At 60.7% G+C, this 14,633-nt stretch overlaps 1 protein-coding gene across 9 annotated transcripts in view; it reads left to right on the top strand.

Moving 5' to 3' along the window:
- Nucleotides 1-12,725, top strand: part of DEPDC5 (DEP domain containing 5, GATOR1 subcomplex subunit) — a 116,113-nt gene extending 103,388 nt beyond the window's left edge. For 5 of the 9 annotated variants that reach the window (XM_056821443.1, XM_056821439.1, XM_056821441.1 and 2 more), the window contains 10 exons: nt 2,183-2,337; nt 2,625-2,702; nt 3,339-3,471; nt 4,514-4,622; nt 5,234-5,458; nt 6,956-7,125; nt 7,994-8,165; nt 10,803-10,863; nt 11,565-11,647; nt 12,150-12,725. In XM_056821443.1, the coding sequence (XP_056677421.1) occupies nt 2,183-2,337; nt 2,625-2,702; nt 3,339-3,471; nt 4,514-4,622; nt 5,234-5,458; nt 6,956-7,125; nt 7,994-8,165; nt 10,803-10,863; nt 11,565-11,647; nt 12,150-12,442 (1,479 nt within the window). In that variant the 3' untranslated portion in view covers nt 12,443-12,725. The remainder of the gene's footprint in view (nt 1-2,182; nt 2,338-2,624; nt 2,703-3,338; nt 3,472-4,513; nt 4,623-5,233; nt 5,459-6,955; nt 7,126-7,993; nt 8,166-10,802; nt 10,864-11,564; nt 11,648-12,149) is intronic. The other 4 variants (XM_056821444.1, XM_056821440.1, XM_056821442.1 and 1 more) reach the window with 1 other exon arrangement.
- The last annotated feature ends 1,908 nt before the right edge of the window (nt 12,726-14,633 follow it).

Raw genomic sequence — 14,633 nt, 5'->3', positions numbered from 1 at the left:
CATCTTCTCTAGGCAGGAGGAATAGTCAAACTACTTGAGTAGGTCTGGGAAGGGGGACAGTGGACAAAGGCCGGGTCCCCTTCCTGGAAATGATTCTTTCCTTAAAAGAATAGTCACCGGGGCCAGCAGAGTGGCTCAGTGGATGGTAGTGGGGGGTCTCTGCTGTGGCCCAGCTTCAGAGGCCAGAGAAGCAGGCAGGCCTCTGGCCATTGTGGTCAGCCACGTGGGAACCAAGTGCCCACAGGTCTGAAGGTCAGGTGTCCGACTTGGTAACAGGCCTGGGGAGGAGCAGTGGGCAGCACTTAGGGAATGGGCACTCCATTGACTAATAGAAAGGGAGCCGAGGCCTCGTGGGGGAAGGGGAACGCTAGTGCCAACTCCCCTCACTCCAAATCTCATGGATTTCCCCGCGAGTCTGTTCCAGCTGTGAGGAGAGGGGAGAGGGAGCCCGTCAGGCCTGCTCTCTGCCTAGGTTTGGGGGGTCCTTGCCTCCCCCTCTCCCAGCCATGCCCTGGCACGGCCCTGCTTATACATGGGCAGGTGGTAGGTGGGAATTTCAGGCCAAATCTCTGAGTAGTCGCCAACAGCCTTTGGGCCTTGTTGGGGTTTTTGTTCTTCTCCCCCGGATCCTTGGGGTGACCGTGACTTGGGTATTAGAAAGCACCTGTGAGTCTGTCGGTCTGGGCCCTTCTCCCTGGGCACTCGATCACCACCTACGGGAGTCTGGGCCCATCCCCAGGCCTTCGTGGCATCTGCCAGCCTGTGCTGGGCAGGTAGAGTAACCCCTTCCCTGCTGCCAGGAAGCACCCAGCCTGCCAGCGAGAGGTCCTCGGGTTTTCTGGGCCCGATGAGGCCCGTCACCCCGGCCTTCTCACAGCCAGGGAACAGAGGATAAGAACCTTCCCCAGGCTCGCTCGGCTCTGCTGCTTCGCGTTCAGCCCGTGCTTCCGAGAAGGGAGGCTAGACAGAGACGACCTCTGCCCATCAGGAGCCCTGCAGGCTGAGAGGAAGCTGGGGGGCTGCCTCACCTCTGACCCTCTATGAACCGTCCCTCTTGTGTCTCCTCATCTGTAAAATGGGCAGAATTCCTCTTGCCCTGCCTGTTTTAGGAAAGTGGCCTTAGGGTGCTATTACAGTGTCAGTTGTCGTTCCGGGGCCTCTGTGACAGTTAGACCCCAGAGCCTTCACCGGAGGCTTCCTGGTGCAGGTCATATTGGTATTTAAATGTGAGGCCTAGGGGCAGTGAAGTGGCACAATAGATAGAATGCCAGGCCTGGAATTGCAAGTCATTTAACCCTGTTTGTCTCCAAAGAAGAGAGAAAGAAGCGATTGCCCTACTGGCAATCTGGAATCTCAGGATGGAATGAGGATCTGGGCTTTCCTCAGTGTGCCCAGAAGGCTTCTCCAGGACAGGAAAGAAAGGTTGTTCCTGGGGAATTCCACTTTGATTTCACCAAGTCTCTGCTCTGTGCTTTTCCACTCCTGCCTTATTCATTCCAGGACTGGTCTCTGGGTTCCTTCCTCCCCGGGGTCACCAAAGGTTAGGACCGTGCTTGGCACGACCAAGTGCATCTCGGTTTGGAGCCACTGACCAATATTAGAAAGAGGGGGCAGAATGGTCAGCGCCTCCCCAGATTTCAAGAGGCAAGAGCACAGAATTGCAGGCTCTTGGCCAGTGAGCCTGACTTAGCTGCCTGGATCATTAAAGGGGTGGCTGGTGGCCATTTCTAAGGGAATTGGGGAGCCCAGCGAGGCAGCTCGGCTTCACCTCTGCTGACCTTTCCCTGTCTGGCAGGATTGCCGAAGTTTCAGACGAGGCGAATGGCCCGGCTTTGGTTGACTTACCTGATACAGTGAGGCTTTTGACTGAGGATTGCATGGCCACTGAGGTCCCCCCTTTGACTCTTAAATCCTCAGGTCTGTGACCGTAGAGGTAGAGAGGCCCCCGGGATTGCCTCGACCAGTCCTCTGCTCATTAGAGGAGCCTGAGCCTCATGACTGCAAGCCCCGTGCCCCTTGGGGAAGTGCCACACTGGGCAGGGCCCCGGGTGTAGTTGGAAGCGCTTGCCAGCTCCCTCCAGGCGAGGTTGGAGCCTGAACTCCTCGAGGGGCGTTGGAGGAGAAGAGGGAGCCATTCTGACAAGAACAGGCTAGAACCTCGCCTACTTTCACATCCTTGCAGGTCTCGGTGGATCAGAGTGCCACTCCAGCCTTAGATGGCACCAGCCTGGGCATCAGCGTGGGCCAGCCCATGGACAGAGGCAGCACGCAAGCCTTTGGGAATGCCCAGGCTGCCGGAGAGCAGGGGTACCCCCTGGCAAACCCTAGCGATGGCAGGTGAGACACTCTGGCCACAGGACTGCCACCCCAGCTTTGGACCCCTCTTTTGTCCTTCAGTGCTTAAAGGCTCCTGCTTTTATTTGTGCGTGCTCTGTGAAGGCTTCCTGAAGAAAGTGGCATGAGTTGGGTTTTAAGGAATTGACCCAAGGGAAGAAGAGACAAGTCCTTTGGGGAAGGAGGTTTTGGGAGAAGTGGGATCCCACCCAAGATGGCAGGAGGAACCCTGTTGGCGTGGGCTCCCCTGGCCTGTCCTGACTTAACCCACTATCTTCCCCATGTTCCAGCTCTCAGCAGTTCCCAACCAGCTCCCTGAATACCTCCTCCACCCTGCTGGAGATCCTGGAGGCCATGAAACATCCCTCGTAAGTAGTGAGGCCCAGGACCACTGCAGAATAAGGCTCCAGACATGGCTTACACAGTGGAATGTTCTGGGCCCAGAGCCAGTCTTGGATTCTAATCCTGGCTCCATTTTAACCTTGTCCAGTTTCTTCCCCTCCCTGGGCCTCGGTTTCCTCTGGTTGGCATGGTGATCGCTAAGCTACCTTCTGTGTTCAGTCTCAGCATCCTTCCATGCGCCCTGCCAGAACACACTCACTGTCTCATTCTGTCTCTCTCTCTCCCTCCCTCCCTCTCTCTTTCCTCATCCTCCTCCTTCTCTCTCTTCCCCCCTCTGTGTCTCTCTATCTCTCTGTCTCTGTGTCTCTGTCTCTGTCTCTGTGTGTGTGTGTGTGTGTCTCTCTCTCGCACTCACACTCACACTCACACTCACACTCACACACACCCCACCATCTCTGTTCCCCTTCTTCAATCTTGGCCAAGACCCTTCCTCCCCGGGCCTCAGAGTCCTCACCATTGAAAGGAGGAGAATGGGCTGGATGCTGCTCTCTGGAGTCCCTCAGGGCAGTCCCCCAGGCCCTGACTCTCTTCTTGGTGCCCTTCGCCACGGCATCCTCCCTAATGGCCTCTGTCTCTATGTGCCCGGGGCCCCGGGGCTCCAGGACAGGAGTCCAGCTGCTCTCGGAGCAGAAGGGCCTGTCGGCGTCGTGCTTCATCAGTGCGGAGGTGGTGCACTGGCTGGTGAACAGTGTGGAGGGCGTCCAGACCCAGGCCATGGCCAGTGACATCATGCAGGTGAGGCCTGAGCCAGTGTCGGGGAGGTCCCATTTTGGGCCCAGAATTCTCTCTGGTGGCCAGACGGGGTGTGGGGCTGGGAAGGAAAATGGCCTTTGAGACCGATGAGCAGCCTCCCCGTCCCAGGAGCCCCGCTTAGATCCCCGGGAGGGCAGCTGGCAATAGTGTGTGTGTGTGTGTGTGTGTGTGTGTGTGTGTGTGTGCGTGTGTGCGTGCGTGTGTGAGTGTGCACATGTGTGTGCATGTGTGTGCGCGCGTGCGTGTGTGAGTGCGCGCGTGTGTGAGTGCACCTGTCTGTGTATGTTTGTGTCTGTGGGTGGGTGTATGTGTCTGTGTCTGCCTGTGTGTGTGTATGTCTTGGTGTGTATATTTCTGTGTCTGTATGTGAGTCTGTCTGTGTGTCTGTATGTCCATGTGTATGTCTCTGTCTGTGTGTGTCTATATACGTGTGTCTGCCTGTGTGTGTGTGTGTGTGTGTGTGTGTGCACACATCTGTGCATAGGGACCCTCGGATCTCCCTGGGCCTCAGTTTCCTCATCTCTAAAGGGAGGGGGAGGGTCAGTGAGGTGGCCTGGAGCCGGGAGGTCTTGGGTTCCAGTCTGGCTTCAAACCTGGCTTCCTGACCATGTGACCCCCTTTGCCTCAGCCTTGCTGGCCTGGTGCTTGGAGCCGGTCCCCAGTGTGAGTTGCTATAAGGGGGGACAAGAGTGGCCCCCCGACGGAGGCCAGGCTCCAAGATCAGGCCCCCGTGGACACGCTCCCCAGGCCTGTGGGGCTCTGGAGACATCCGGCCTCATTGCCGCCCCCTGGTTCTGCTTCCTCCCTTGGGAGCCCAGAGGAGGGTCTCCTTCCTCTTCGCAGGGATGGCCAGGGCCGAGCCGGGGTGCTGGGGGTGCTGCAGGGCGACGGCCAAGAACCCCTTCGGGCTGCCCTGTGGAGTCTGCGGGTGGAGGCTGTGGGCCCAGGGAGCCGGGGTCGAGGGGGCCTTGCTGGCCGGAGATTGCCCCCCTTCTGTGGCCCGACCCCTCCGCTCTTCTCTTAGAAAATGCTGGAGGAGCAGCTCATTACCCACGCCTCGGGGGAGGCCCTGCGCACCTTCATCTACGGCTTCTACTTCTATAAGATCGTGGCCGAACGCGAGCCCGAGCGAGGTCAGCGGGGACGGCGCCTGGGCATTCTCCCTGCCCCCACCCAGGGGGTGCCCCTTCCCCTGCCCAGCCCCACCCCAGGGGGTGTCCTTTTCCCACCCAGCCCCCAACCCAAGGGGGCACCCCTTCCCCTCAGGCAGCCCTTTCTCTCTCAGGGGAGAGTCCTGGGTTGGGGGCCAGGGCCCAGCCTTGCCTCTGAGGGGGGCCCTTTTACAACTGCCCCCCGGTCAGTGAGGACTGCAATGGTCTAAGCCATTGACCCCATCCTGGGAGGGAGAAGCCATTGGGCCCAGGGACTGGCGTCTCTACTCCCCACACTGGCTGGTGGAGACGGGTCTCCTGGGGCGTCTGGAGGCTGTCTGGGCTCTGCCCAGCTCCACACTGACCAGGGTTGGGCAGCCTGGGCCCAGACTGTCCCCAGCCCTCACTGGGCATCGGCTTGCTCCTCCTTAGAATGGGAGGCTAGCCTGGACAGCCGCTGGGCTCCTTGTGGCTGGCGCCCGGCTCCCCGGCTCCCGAGCAGGCGGCCGTTTTGTCTGCACCCCTCTGCCTTTCCCTGGGCCTCCTCGGCTCGGGCCGTGCGCACGGCCCACCTCTCCCTCGTGTGTCCGCAGGGGGCCTGCAGCAGCCCGCGGCCTGGCACTCGGCGGCCATGGAGGACTTCACGGCCTTCCAGCGGAAGTGGTTCGAGGTGGCCTTCGTGGCCGAGGAGCTGCTGCACTCGGAGATCCCGGCCTTCCTGCTGCCCTGGCTGCCCAGCCGCCCCGCGTCCTACGCCAGCCGCCACAGCTCCTTCAGCCGCAGCTTCGGCGGGAGGAGCCAGGCGGCCGCACTCCTAGGTACCGTCGGCGGGGGGCCTACGGCGGGGGGCCCGGAGGTGGGAGGAGGCCCAGGCTTTCACGGAGGAGGGGGTTCAGCCCCCAGACTCAAGGCGGAACGGAAGGTGATGAGCTCCCTGTCCCCGACAAAGGCGGGGGTCAGGGATGCGTCCTAGGGTAGGTCGGAGCAGGCTGCCAGGGCACAGCCTGGACTGGAGTCTCGAGCCTTCCCTTGCTCAGACGAGCCGGCCGGGGGTGAGGGTTCCGCCTCTTCCCATAGCCGTCGGGCAGTGGCTTCCCCTCGCCCTGATGCCCATCCGCTTGTCCCGGGCCTCCGGCTGCTCGAGCCATCGAGAGGGACTGACCTTGGAAGGCCCTCCTCGCCTTCGCTCCCAGGGAGCTCCTGGATGCTGCTTCCTTGGGCCAGCGCTGGTGCCTTCGGATGACCTCGGGGGGGCCTTTTGGCGGGGTGCCCTCGGGAGGGGTGGGGCGGGTCTCCCTCCTCGTCCTGGTGGCCCTGCTGCTGTGCCCTGTGCTTGGCATGAGCCGAGGCCCTTCACGGAGCCTTTGGGAGTGCCCGCCTGCCGGGCAGCCTAGGGCTGCCCTCCCCATGCCCACGGGCTCTGGGCCCCTCGCTTCCTGTCTGGGCAGCCTTGGGAGAGCCCTTGCCTTCCGCAGGCCTCCATTTCCTCCCATGGAGAAGGCAGGCTCTGCGTCATGGATTCTGGCCCCGGGTATTCCCAGATCCCACCAACAATCCTGCTGGGAAAAAAGCAGGGGATGGGAAGGCACGAGCCCCAGGTTCGAATCCAGCCTTGGGTGCTCTGTCCATCCACATGTTGGCTCCCTCCCCCACAGAATGAAGGACCCCTTCTGCCCCGACAGCTGCCTCCTTCGTGTCCCCGTTCTTTGTTCCCTCCTTGATTTCATTTCATCCCAAGAGGCCAACTATCGAGTCTAGACCTCCTTCCTTCCGAGCCATGTGACTCGGCCTCAGTTTACTTCTCCATACAGTCGGGGCTCGACTCTTGTTCCAGAGTCTGTCCTGCCAGCCCTTCGGGTGCCATTGGCCCAGACTGTGCCCGTGCTTTGGGCACAGGGTGCTGGGCAGAGGGTGCCCCTGAGGAAGGACGGATGGACCCTCCAAGGCCCACTGGCTGACAGGCCCACAAGTACTCGCCCATGGGGGGGACTCGGTCCTCCTCTTCCCCTCCGAGCCTCACTTTGTGCCCCAAAGGCTGGTTCTTGGGCGACGGGGCCCCCCTCCCTGTCATTGTGTCTGGACCCAGAGTCCTGGGAGCCAGGAGGCCTCCCACCCGCCCGTCCGCCAGCACCGTGCTGCCCCCAGCAGGGGAGAGGTCAGCCGAGGAGGGCCGCCGTGCCTCCGGGCAACTGCAGTCAGCTGGCGCAGAGGAAGAATGAGTGGAAGTTGGGGTTTGGGGGGGCCCGTGGAGGGGCTCCCCCAAGCGCTGCTTCAGCCCTGCCCCTGCCCACTCACATCCTCCCGTCCCGCCGCAGCAGCCACTGTGCCCGAGCAGAGAACGGTGACCCTGGACGTGGACGTGAACAACCGCACCGACCGGCTGGAGTGGTGCAGCTGCTACTACCACGGGAACTTCTCCCTCAACGCCGCCTTCGAGATCAAGCTGCACTGGATGGCCGTGACGGCCGCCGTGCTCTCCGAGATGGTGAGCGGCCCCAGCAAGGGGGGGAGGGTGGGCCTCGGCGAGCTGGGGACGCCTGGGGCTTGGGGGTCCTTGAGGGGTCTCGGAGCGCCCCCTCCGTTTTCTCGAGGGGCCCCCGTGCCTTTTCCTAGCCACCCTGGCCAGGCCCTGGGATTCTCGGTGGGCTTCATTCAAGGTCTCCTCGCCCTAAGGCATGGATGTCCCTGTTCGGAGCCCTGCGGCCTTCCTCTAAGGAGAGCCGAGCTCTCCAGGGGGCGCGGCGGCCCGCCTTCCTAAAGCGCCTAGGGGCGGAGCCAGGCCTTCTTCATGGCAGCCCTGGGAGGCTGGCTGTGCAAGCAGCAGCGTCCCCATTCTACAGAGGAGCATCGAGGCTCAGGGAAATGAATGGACCTGCCCCAAGTCAGCCTGCTGCTGGGCTTAGCAGAGCTTATCAGAGCCAGGCCTGGAAGCCTGGGAGCCTCAGACTTTGGCTCGGATCTTCCAGTGTCGAGCCCAGAGTCAGGCCCCGGCCGTGGGTGGCCGTTCTCTGGCCCGGATGTCTGATGTCCAGAGCCAGACCCCGTGCCCTTTCTCGGCCCCAGGGAACGCAGTGAACTCTCGGGAGGTTCATCTTCCCGCGACGCCCCCTCTGCCCGAGAGGGCACAAACGCCCCTATGGAATCTGGCGCCCTTAGGGACGTGCGAGTCGGCCCGTCGGCCTTAGCTGCCCCCAGCCTCCGGGAAGGGCCTGCTTTTCCTTGTCGGGCTCCATTCGTCGGGCGCTCTCAAAGCGCGCGGGTAGTCCCGGCTCCGAGGATTCTGCCTTTGAGCCGTCGCTGCCAGCCTCGGAGGCTCCCCGAGCACAGAGGCAGCTTGTGTGTGTTTCTCACAGGTTCAGGGTTGGCACCGGAAGGCCACGTCCTGTGGCTTTTTGTTAGTGCCAGTTCTGGAAGGCCCGTTTGCCCTGCCCAGCTACCTGTATGGAGACCCGCTGCGAGCCCAGCTGTTTATCCCACTGAACATCAGCTGCCTGCTGAAGGAGGGCAGCGAGCACCTGTTTGACAGTAAGACCTGCTCTGCTTTGCCCTTTGTGCCCCCAGGGCTGGCGAACAAGAGCCTTCGACCCTTGGGGCTTTACAGCCTAGAGGGGCAGAGCTGGAAGGGCCCGGGGTGCGGAGTGTCCTTCGGGGTCCTCTCACCCTGGCCCCCTAAGGAGTCCGGGCCTACCGAAGGCGAGGACCGGAAGGACCAGGATCCAGACTCTGGGCCTCCACTCCGCAGGCCTGCCGAGGGGACCTCGGTGGCTCTCATTTTCTCCCTAATTCACGCCCCTGGTTCCCAGTTCTGGAGCGCGGTCCTCCCTGATGGTGTTGCCCCGGGTTAGTGGGATATTCCATGCTAGGACAGCGCCTCCTCCTCCTCCCTCCTGCCCTATAAAGCATTCAGGGCCATTTTCAGGAAGGTTGCTCCCTCGTAGGAGACCCTGGCAGGTGCCACCCCAGGGGCCTGGCTACTCTTCTGCATTTTGCCCTGCCATACCTGACCAAGGAGGGGGCTGTGCTGGAAGGGCCGGAGGAGGGCACGCTCCAAATCAGGCTGCTGCCAAAAGGAGGAAAGCAGGGGATCAGTGGTGGAATCCATAGCCCTGAGCTCCAGCCCTCCTAGCTGGGTAAAGCCAGGACAAACCTGGGCCAGCCCTTTCCCATCTGGTAAATGGGGGGAGGTGCTAACACTGCCCCCCCCACTCCCAAGGGCCCTGGAAGGAAGGCCCTTAGGATGGGAGAATTCCCATCCCTGAGGGCAAAGGGAGCTTCGTGTATCCCTTCCCAGGATGTTGTGGGCAGCTCAGAAGGGGCAAGTTTAAGGCGGATGCCTACACTAGCCAGAAGGGTGACTGCAGAACCCCAGGATGTCCAGGCTGGAAGGGGTCACCCCAGCTCTTCTTTGCCCTTTGTACAGCTCTCTTGCTGCTTGGGCCAGGATGTTTCCTACCCTCTGGCCCCCTCTGCCCCTTCCAGATGGAAGCTGTGGGGGGAGCCGGAGGATGAGCTCAGGCTCGGGCAGCAGCTTCGTGGTTGTGTCCACAGCACTCAGCAGCTCTGTTTCTTCCAGCCCTAAATAGAGCCGCTTAACAGCGCATCCCCTCAGTTGCTATGGTTACCACCAGGGACAGAAGCCCTGGTTTCCGTGATGGAGGACCGGCCTCTGAAGCCCTTTCTCCCTGCTGACGGCCTCCTTCTGTCTCATGGGAACATGCTCTAGATTTTTCTGAAACACAAAAGCCTGATAGAGCCTAAAAAAAGGATGACGCCCTTTGGTTGTTCCGGCAACCTCCAGTTTGCCCTGACTAGAAAATTGCAGATACAGAGTGGGCTGGCTGGGGTGCCGCAGGCTCTGCGTGTACTTCTGGGGACGGCTCCACGAGCACCAGCTCCCGAAGCCTGGGGTGGCGTGGGGACCACTGATGCCATCCGTGACAGGTTTGGGGTTTTTTTAACCCGTGTCTTCCATCTTAGAATCAGTCCTGCATGTTGGTTCCAAGGCAGAAGAGTAGTAAGGACTCAGCAATGGGGGTCAAGTGACTTGCCCAGGGTCACCCAGCTGGGAAGTGCCTGAGGCCAGATCTTAACCCAAGACCTTCCGTCTCTGGGCCTGGCTCTCCATCCACTGAGCCACCCAGCTTCCCCTCCTCACTGGTTTTTTGAAATAAGTTTTTATTGCTGCTTCTTATTTTCCTATCACCAATGTTTTCCCATGTATCCATCCCCCTTCCCACTTCCAGAAAGCCATTCCTTATTACCAAGCATCAAAAAGATTAAAAAGAATTAAGCCACCAGTTCAGCAACACCAATGGACACATGGGACCAGTCTGGTATTTGAACAGCGATCCGCACCTGTCGTCCCCCACCCCTACAGAGAAGGAGGCAGAAGGAAGGCGCCTTCTCTGTCTGCTGTGGGGCCAGGCTTGGCCATCCATGGCTGATTTTAGATGCTCTGGGGACTCCTTTGAAGGGAGATGCAGCCCCTTCTTCCTGTCCCCATTATATAGACAAGGAAACCAGGGCAGAGTGACCTGGAGAGACTTGGCCAACATGGGGAGGCCACGTGACTGGGCAATAAATAGTGCTGGGGTCGGGTTTGGAATCTGGGTCTTTAGATTCCTCATCCATTGCTCTTGTGAGAGTGGAAAGAGAAAAAGAAACAGGGAATTGTGGAATTGGAGGCACTATTGAGTCCATTCCCTCGTTTTATAGAGGAAGAAACTCACATCCAAGAGGAAGGATCATTGGCCAAAATGGCCCCCAGACTCTTCATGAGTGAAAAAGATCCTCCAAGTTCATCTTGGCCAGCCCTGCTTCCCCCCTGAACAAGGCGTTTCCCTCTCAGATTCCAACAAGTTCTCACTTGGCCTTTGCTTTGAGTACCCCAATGGCAGAGAATCTAGTCCCAAGTATGGCAGCCTGTTCCAGTTTGGACAGCCCTTCTGACAGATGGGCACATTTGCCCGGAGAATTGAAAGCTGCCTCCCCCACTCCCTGGGATCCTCTGCCATCTCTTCCCTGCTTCTGCTGGTGGGGCCAAGCAGAACCAGTCCGATGGTCCTTCTGCTGCCCAGGTCACCTAGGACTCCCTGGCTCGTAGACCCAGAACCAAGAGGGACCTCTTGGCTGGCTCTTCATGGCGGTCACTTTCTCCCCTAGGCTTTGAACCAGAGACTTACTGGGATCGGATGCACCTCTTCCAAGAAGCTGTGGCTCACAGGTATGTGGCTTGGTAAAACAGATGTGTGTGGGCCTCTGGTGCCCAGGGCACACTCAAATCTGGTGGCAGGCTTGCCCTCCCCCAGTTTGCTCTTATGTCTGAGAGAGATTATGACACAGTGTCAGCACGGAAACCCATGACAGCAGCAGGAGGAGGGAACTCGGGGATCAAGGGTTTTCCCTCCTCTTCCCCCAGGGCCCCCCAATAGCCTATAAGCATTGAGCCTTTTTAGGCCAAGTTGGGCTAGGGGCAGCTAGGTAGCTCAGTGGATAGAGCCAGGCCTCGAGATAGGGATTCAAATTGGGTTCAAATATGGTCTCAGACACTGCCTAGCTGTGTGACCCTGAGAAAGTCACTTAACCCCCATTGCGCAACTCTTATTGGGACTGATACACCGAGTCCAAGACAGAAGGAAAGGGTCTTACATAAAGGAGTAGGCTGGTCCTTGGACAACAGAACCCCTGAGCCCACTCTATCACTGGGTCTGGCCTTGATGACTTTGCAGCACTCTAGGCCTTTGGGGGTCCAGAGGCTCCCCTGTGCCCCGGTAAATGCTCAGGGGAGTGAGGAAAGGATCTGGTGGGCTGGGGGCCTTGTGGCCTCCTCCTCCTCACAGAGGCACCCGTGGCCCCCTTGGCCCACTCTTGGCCGCCTTGGCTCCAGAGCCCTCGGACCACTCAGGGTTCGCTTTCTTTCCTCAGATTCGGATTTGTACAAGACAAATATTCTGCCTCCGCCTTCAACTTCCCTTCTGAGAACAAGCCCCAGTACATCCACGTCACAGGTGAGCAGGCGGAGCAGCGGCTCTGGGGATGGTGGCCCGGCGGCCAGAGATGCAGCAGGCTGTGGTCCTAGCCTGGGGGCTGGTCCAGGGGGGCCTCTGGCCTGTTTCCCAGGAGAGGGGCTTCCCGCCTGGGCTCTTGAGCACAGCCAGAGGTGGGTGCAGGAGCCCAAGGGGCCTCTAATCTCAGAATCTGGGGTGGGCAGGCAGTGGCTGACCCCAGGCCCCCCCTCTGTCCGCCCCTGGGCTGAGGAAGAGGAGGCCTGGCCCAGCAGTGGGCACCTGACTTGGGTTCCCCTTGACTGACCTTGACTGGGTTCAGGGCCCATCTGAAAGTGGGCCCTTCTCCCTCTCCTGTGCCAACCCGCAGGAAGTGGCAGGAGGGATGAGGCCACGTGTTAGCTGTGTGGCTCCAGTGCCCAGTTCATCCTTCCTGAGGCACAGGGAGGGCCTTCTGACCCCTCATCAGCCCATCGGGTGGGTCTGACGGCTCCTCTCTCCACAGGGACTGTCTTCCTGCAGCTGCCCTACTCCAAGCGCAAGTTCTCGGGCCAGCAGCGGCGCAGGCGCAACTCGACCAGCTCCACCGGCCAGAACATGTTCTGCGAGGAGCGCGTGGGCTACAACTGGGCCTACAACACCATGCTGACCAAGACGTGGCGCTCCAGCGCCACCGGGGACGAGAAGTTTGCCGACCGGCTGCTCAAGGACTTCACCGACTTCTGCGTCAACCGCGACAACCGCCTCGTGGCGTTCTGGGCCAGCTGTGTGGACAAGATGCACGCCAGCGCGCCCTGAGCACCGGGGCCGGGCAAGGGGCCTGGCCCTCCGGGAGAAAGGGCTGGGCGCAAGCAGAGGCCCAGAACTGCTGGGGGGCTGCAAACGACCTGCAGCCTGGGGTGGTGGCCCCCCCGGACGGAGCAGAGACCAAGCAGGGCAGCCACGGAGTGGGCCAGCCGGAGCTGGAGCTGCCGGGGCCGCCCTGGCCGAGGGCAGAGAAAATTCTGTGAAATAGTGTATCATACGCCAGCGTGAGTGTACAGAGTGTAAATACGGAAGAGGAATAAAAACCTGATGTAGCCTCGGCGTCCCGGCCTCATCTCTGCTGGGGGAGGAGGCGCCGCGGCCACCCAGTCCCCAGAGCCCGGCAGCAGCTGGCCTGTGCCCACACTCAGTGTGGGAGGGAAGGGAGCTGGGGGGAGTCTAGACCCTACAGAGCTGGTGGGGGCCTTGGGGCAGGGAGTGTCCAGGCTGAGAGGGGCCTAGAACAGGGCGTGTCCAGACTGGGAAGAGCCTAGAATAGGGGGTGTCCGGACTGGGAAGAGTCTGGAACAGGGTGTGTCCAGGCTGGGGAGCCTAGAACAGGGAGTGTCTGTGCTAGGAGGGACCTAGAACATACAGAGCGGATAGGGGCCTTAGGACAGAGAGTGTCAGGGCTTAGAGGGGCCTAGAACAGGGCGTGTCCAGACTGGGAAGAGTCTAGAACAGGGGAGTGTCTAGTCAGTGGCGCCTAGAACAGGGCGTGTCCGGACTGGGAAGAGTCTAGAACAGGGGAGTGTCTGGTCAGTGGCGCCTAGAACAGGGCGTGTCAGGACCCGAAGAGTCTAGAACAGGGCGTGCCCCATCTGGGAAGAGCCTAGAACAGGGGCATGTCCCGACTGGGGAGAGTCTAGAACAGGGTGTGTCCAGGCTGGGGAGCCTAGAACAGGGAGTGTCTGTGCTAGGAGGGACCTAGAACATACAGAGCGGATAGGGGCCTTAGGACAGGGAGTGTCAGGGCTGAGAGGGGCCTAGAACAGGGAGTGTCCAGGCTGGGAAGGATCTAGAGTAAGGAGTATCAGCTGGAAGGGGCCTAGAACTAGGGGGTGTCAGACCTTGGGGAGTGGCTTGCACCTTGCAGTGTCAGTCAGAAGGGACCAGAGAACCAGTTGTCAGGCAAGATGAAGGCTAGAACAGGATGTCACCATGGGGAGGCAGCTGAGAGCCGGATATCAGAGCCAGGAGTTTCTTTAAAGGAGGACTAGAGCTGGGCGGGGCCTAGGACAGGGAGGCATGTCTAGGTTGTGGCAGTCTTAGAACAGGGAGTTCTGACCTGGGGGAGGGCCCTACACCTTGGAGTGTCCGTGGGGAGGGACCAAAGAACAGGTTGGGAGGGCTGATAAGGTTAGGACAATCTGTGCTTAGAGGGGTCAGAGCAGAGGAGGCTTAGAACCCAGATCAGGGTATCTAGGGAAGGCTCTAGAACAAGAGATTACAGAGAACCAGGAGGAGCCTTAGAACACTAAGTGAACACTTACAACACTGATGGCTCCCAGCAAAGAGGGAGGAGTTTAGAATAGGGGGCCAGAAGGGGGAGGGGCTTAGAGCAGGGGTTCCAGAAGAGGAGGGGCTTAGAACAAGGGGTACCAGGAGGGGGAGGGGCTTAGAACAAGCGGTACCAGAAGGGGGCGGGGCTCAGAACAAGGGTTGTCGGAGGGGGCGGGGCTTAGAACAAGAGGTACCAGAAGGGGAGGGGCTTAGATCAAGGGGTGCCAGAGGGGGGAGGTGCTGGGAGGGCCGTAGAACAGGGGATGTCCTGGCTCTGAGGAATGCTGGCAGCTCGGAATCTTGAATCCTCCCCAGGCCATCTCCTGGCCCCGAGCTGAGGGGACTTGTCCTCGGTCACACCCCGCTCCCTGCAGCCCCGCCCCCACCGGGCCAGCAGAGGCTCTGACCTGGCGCTGACCCCGTGGGGGCGGGACACGCCTGTCACCTTCGGCAGCAACAAAGTGGCCCCCCCCTGCAAGACCCCCCAGCCTGGCGCCGCCTGCCCCACCCTCCCCCTCCCTAGGCGCCACCTTGGGCTGCTCGACGCCACTAGCCTGGCCTGGGTCCGAGGGTCCCAGCGTCTGTACAGCCACCTCTGCAGCCCCGGCCTAGGGGGGCGGTCCCGGGACCCCCAGCCCTGACCCCGCCCAGCCCCCACCGCCCGGAGCAGCGTGAGTCCGTG

This window comes from Monodelphis domestica, chromosome 3 (genome assembly GCF_027887165.1).
Source record: "Monodelphis domestica isolate mMonDom1 chromosome 3, mMonDom1.pri, whole genome shotgun sequence".
In the NCBI taxonomy this organism is placed as follows: domain Eukaryota; kingdom Metazoa; phylum Chordata; class Mammalia; order Didelphimorphia; family Didelphidae; genus Monodelphis; species Monodelphis domestica.
Note: the sequence above shows the minus strand (reverse complement) of the source record. Positions and strands in the feature narration are given on the sequence as shown.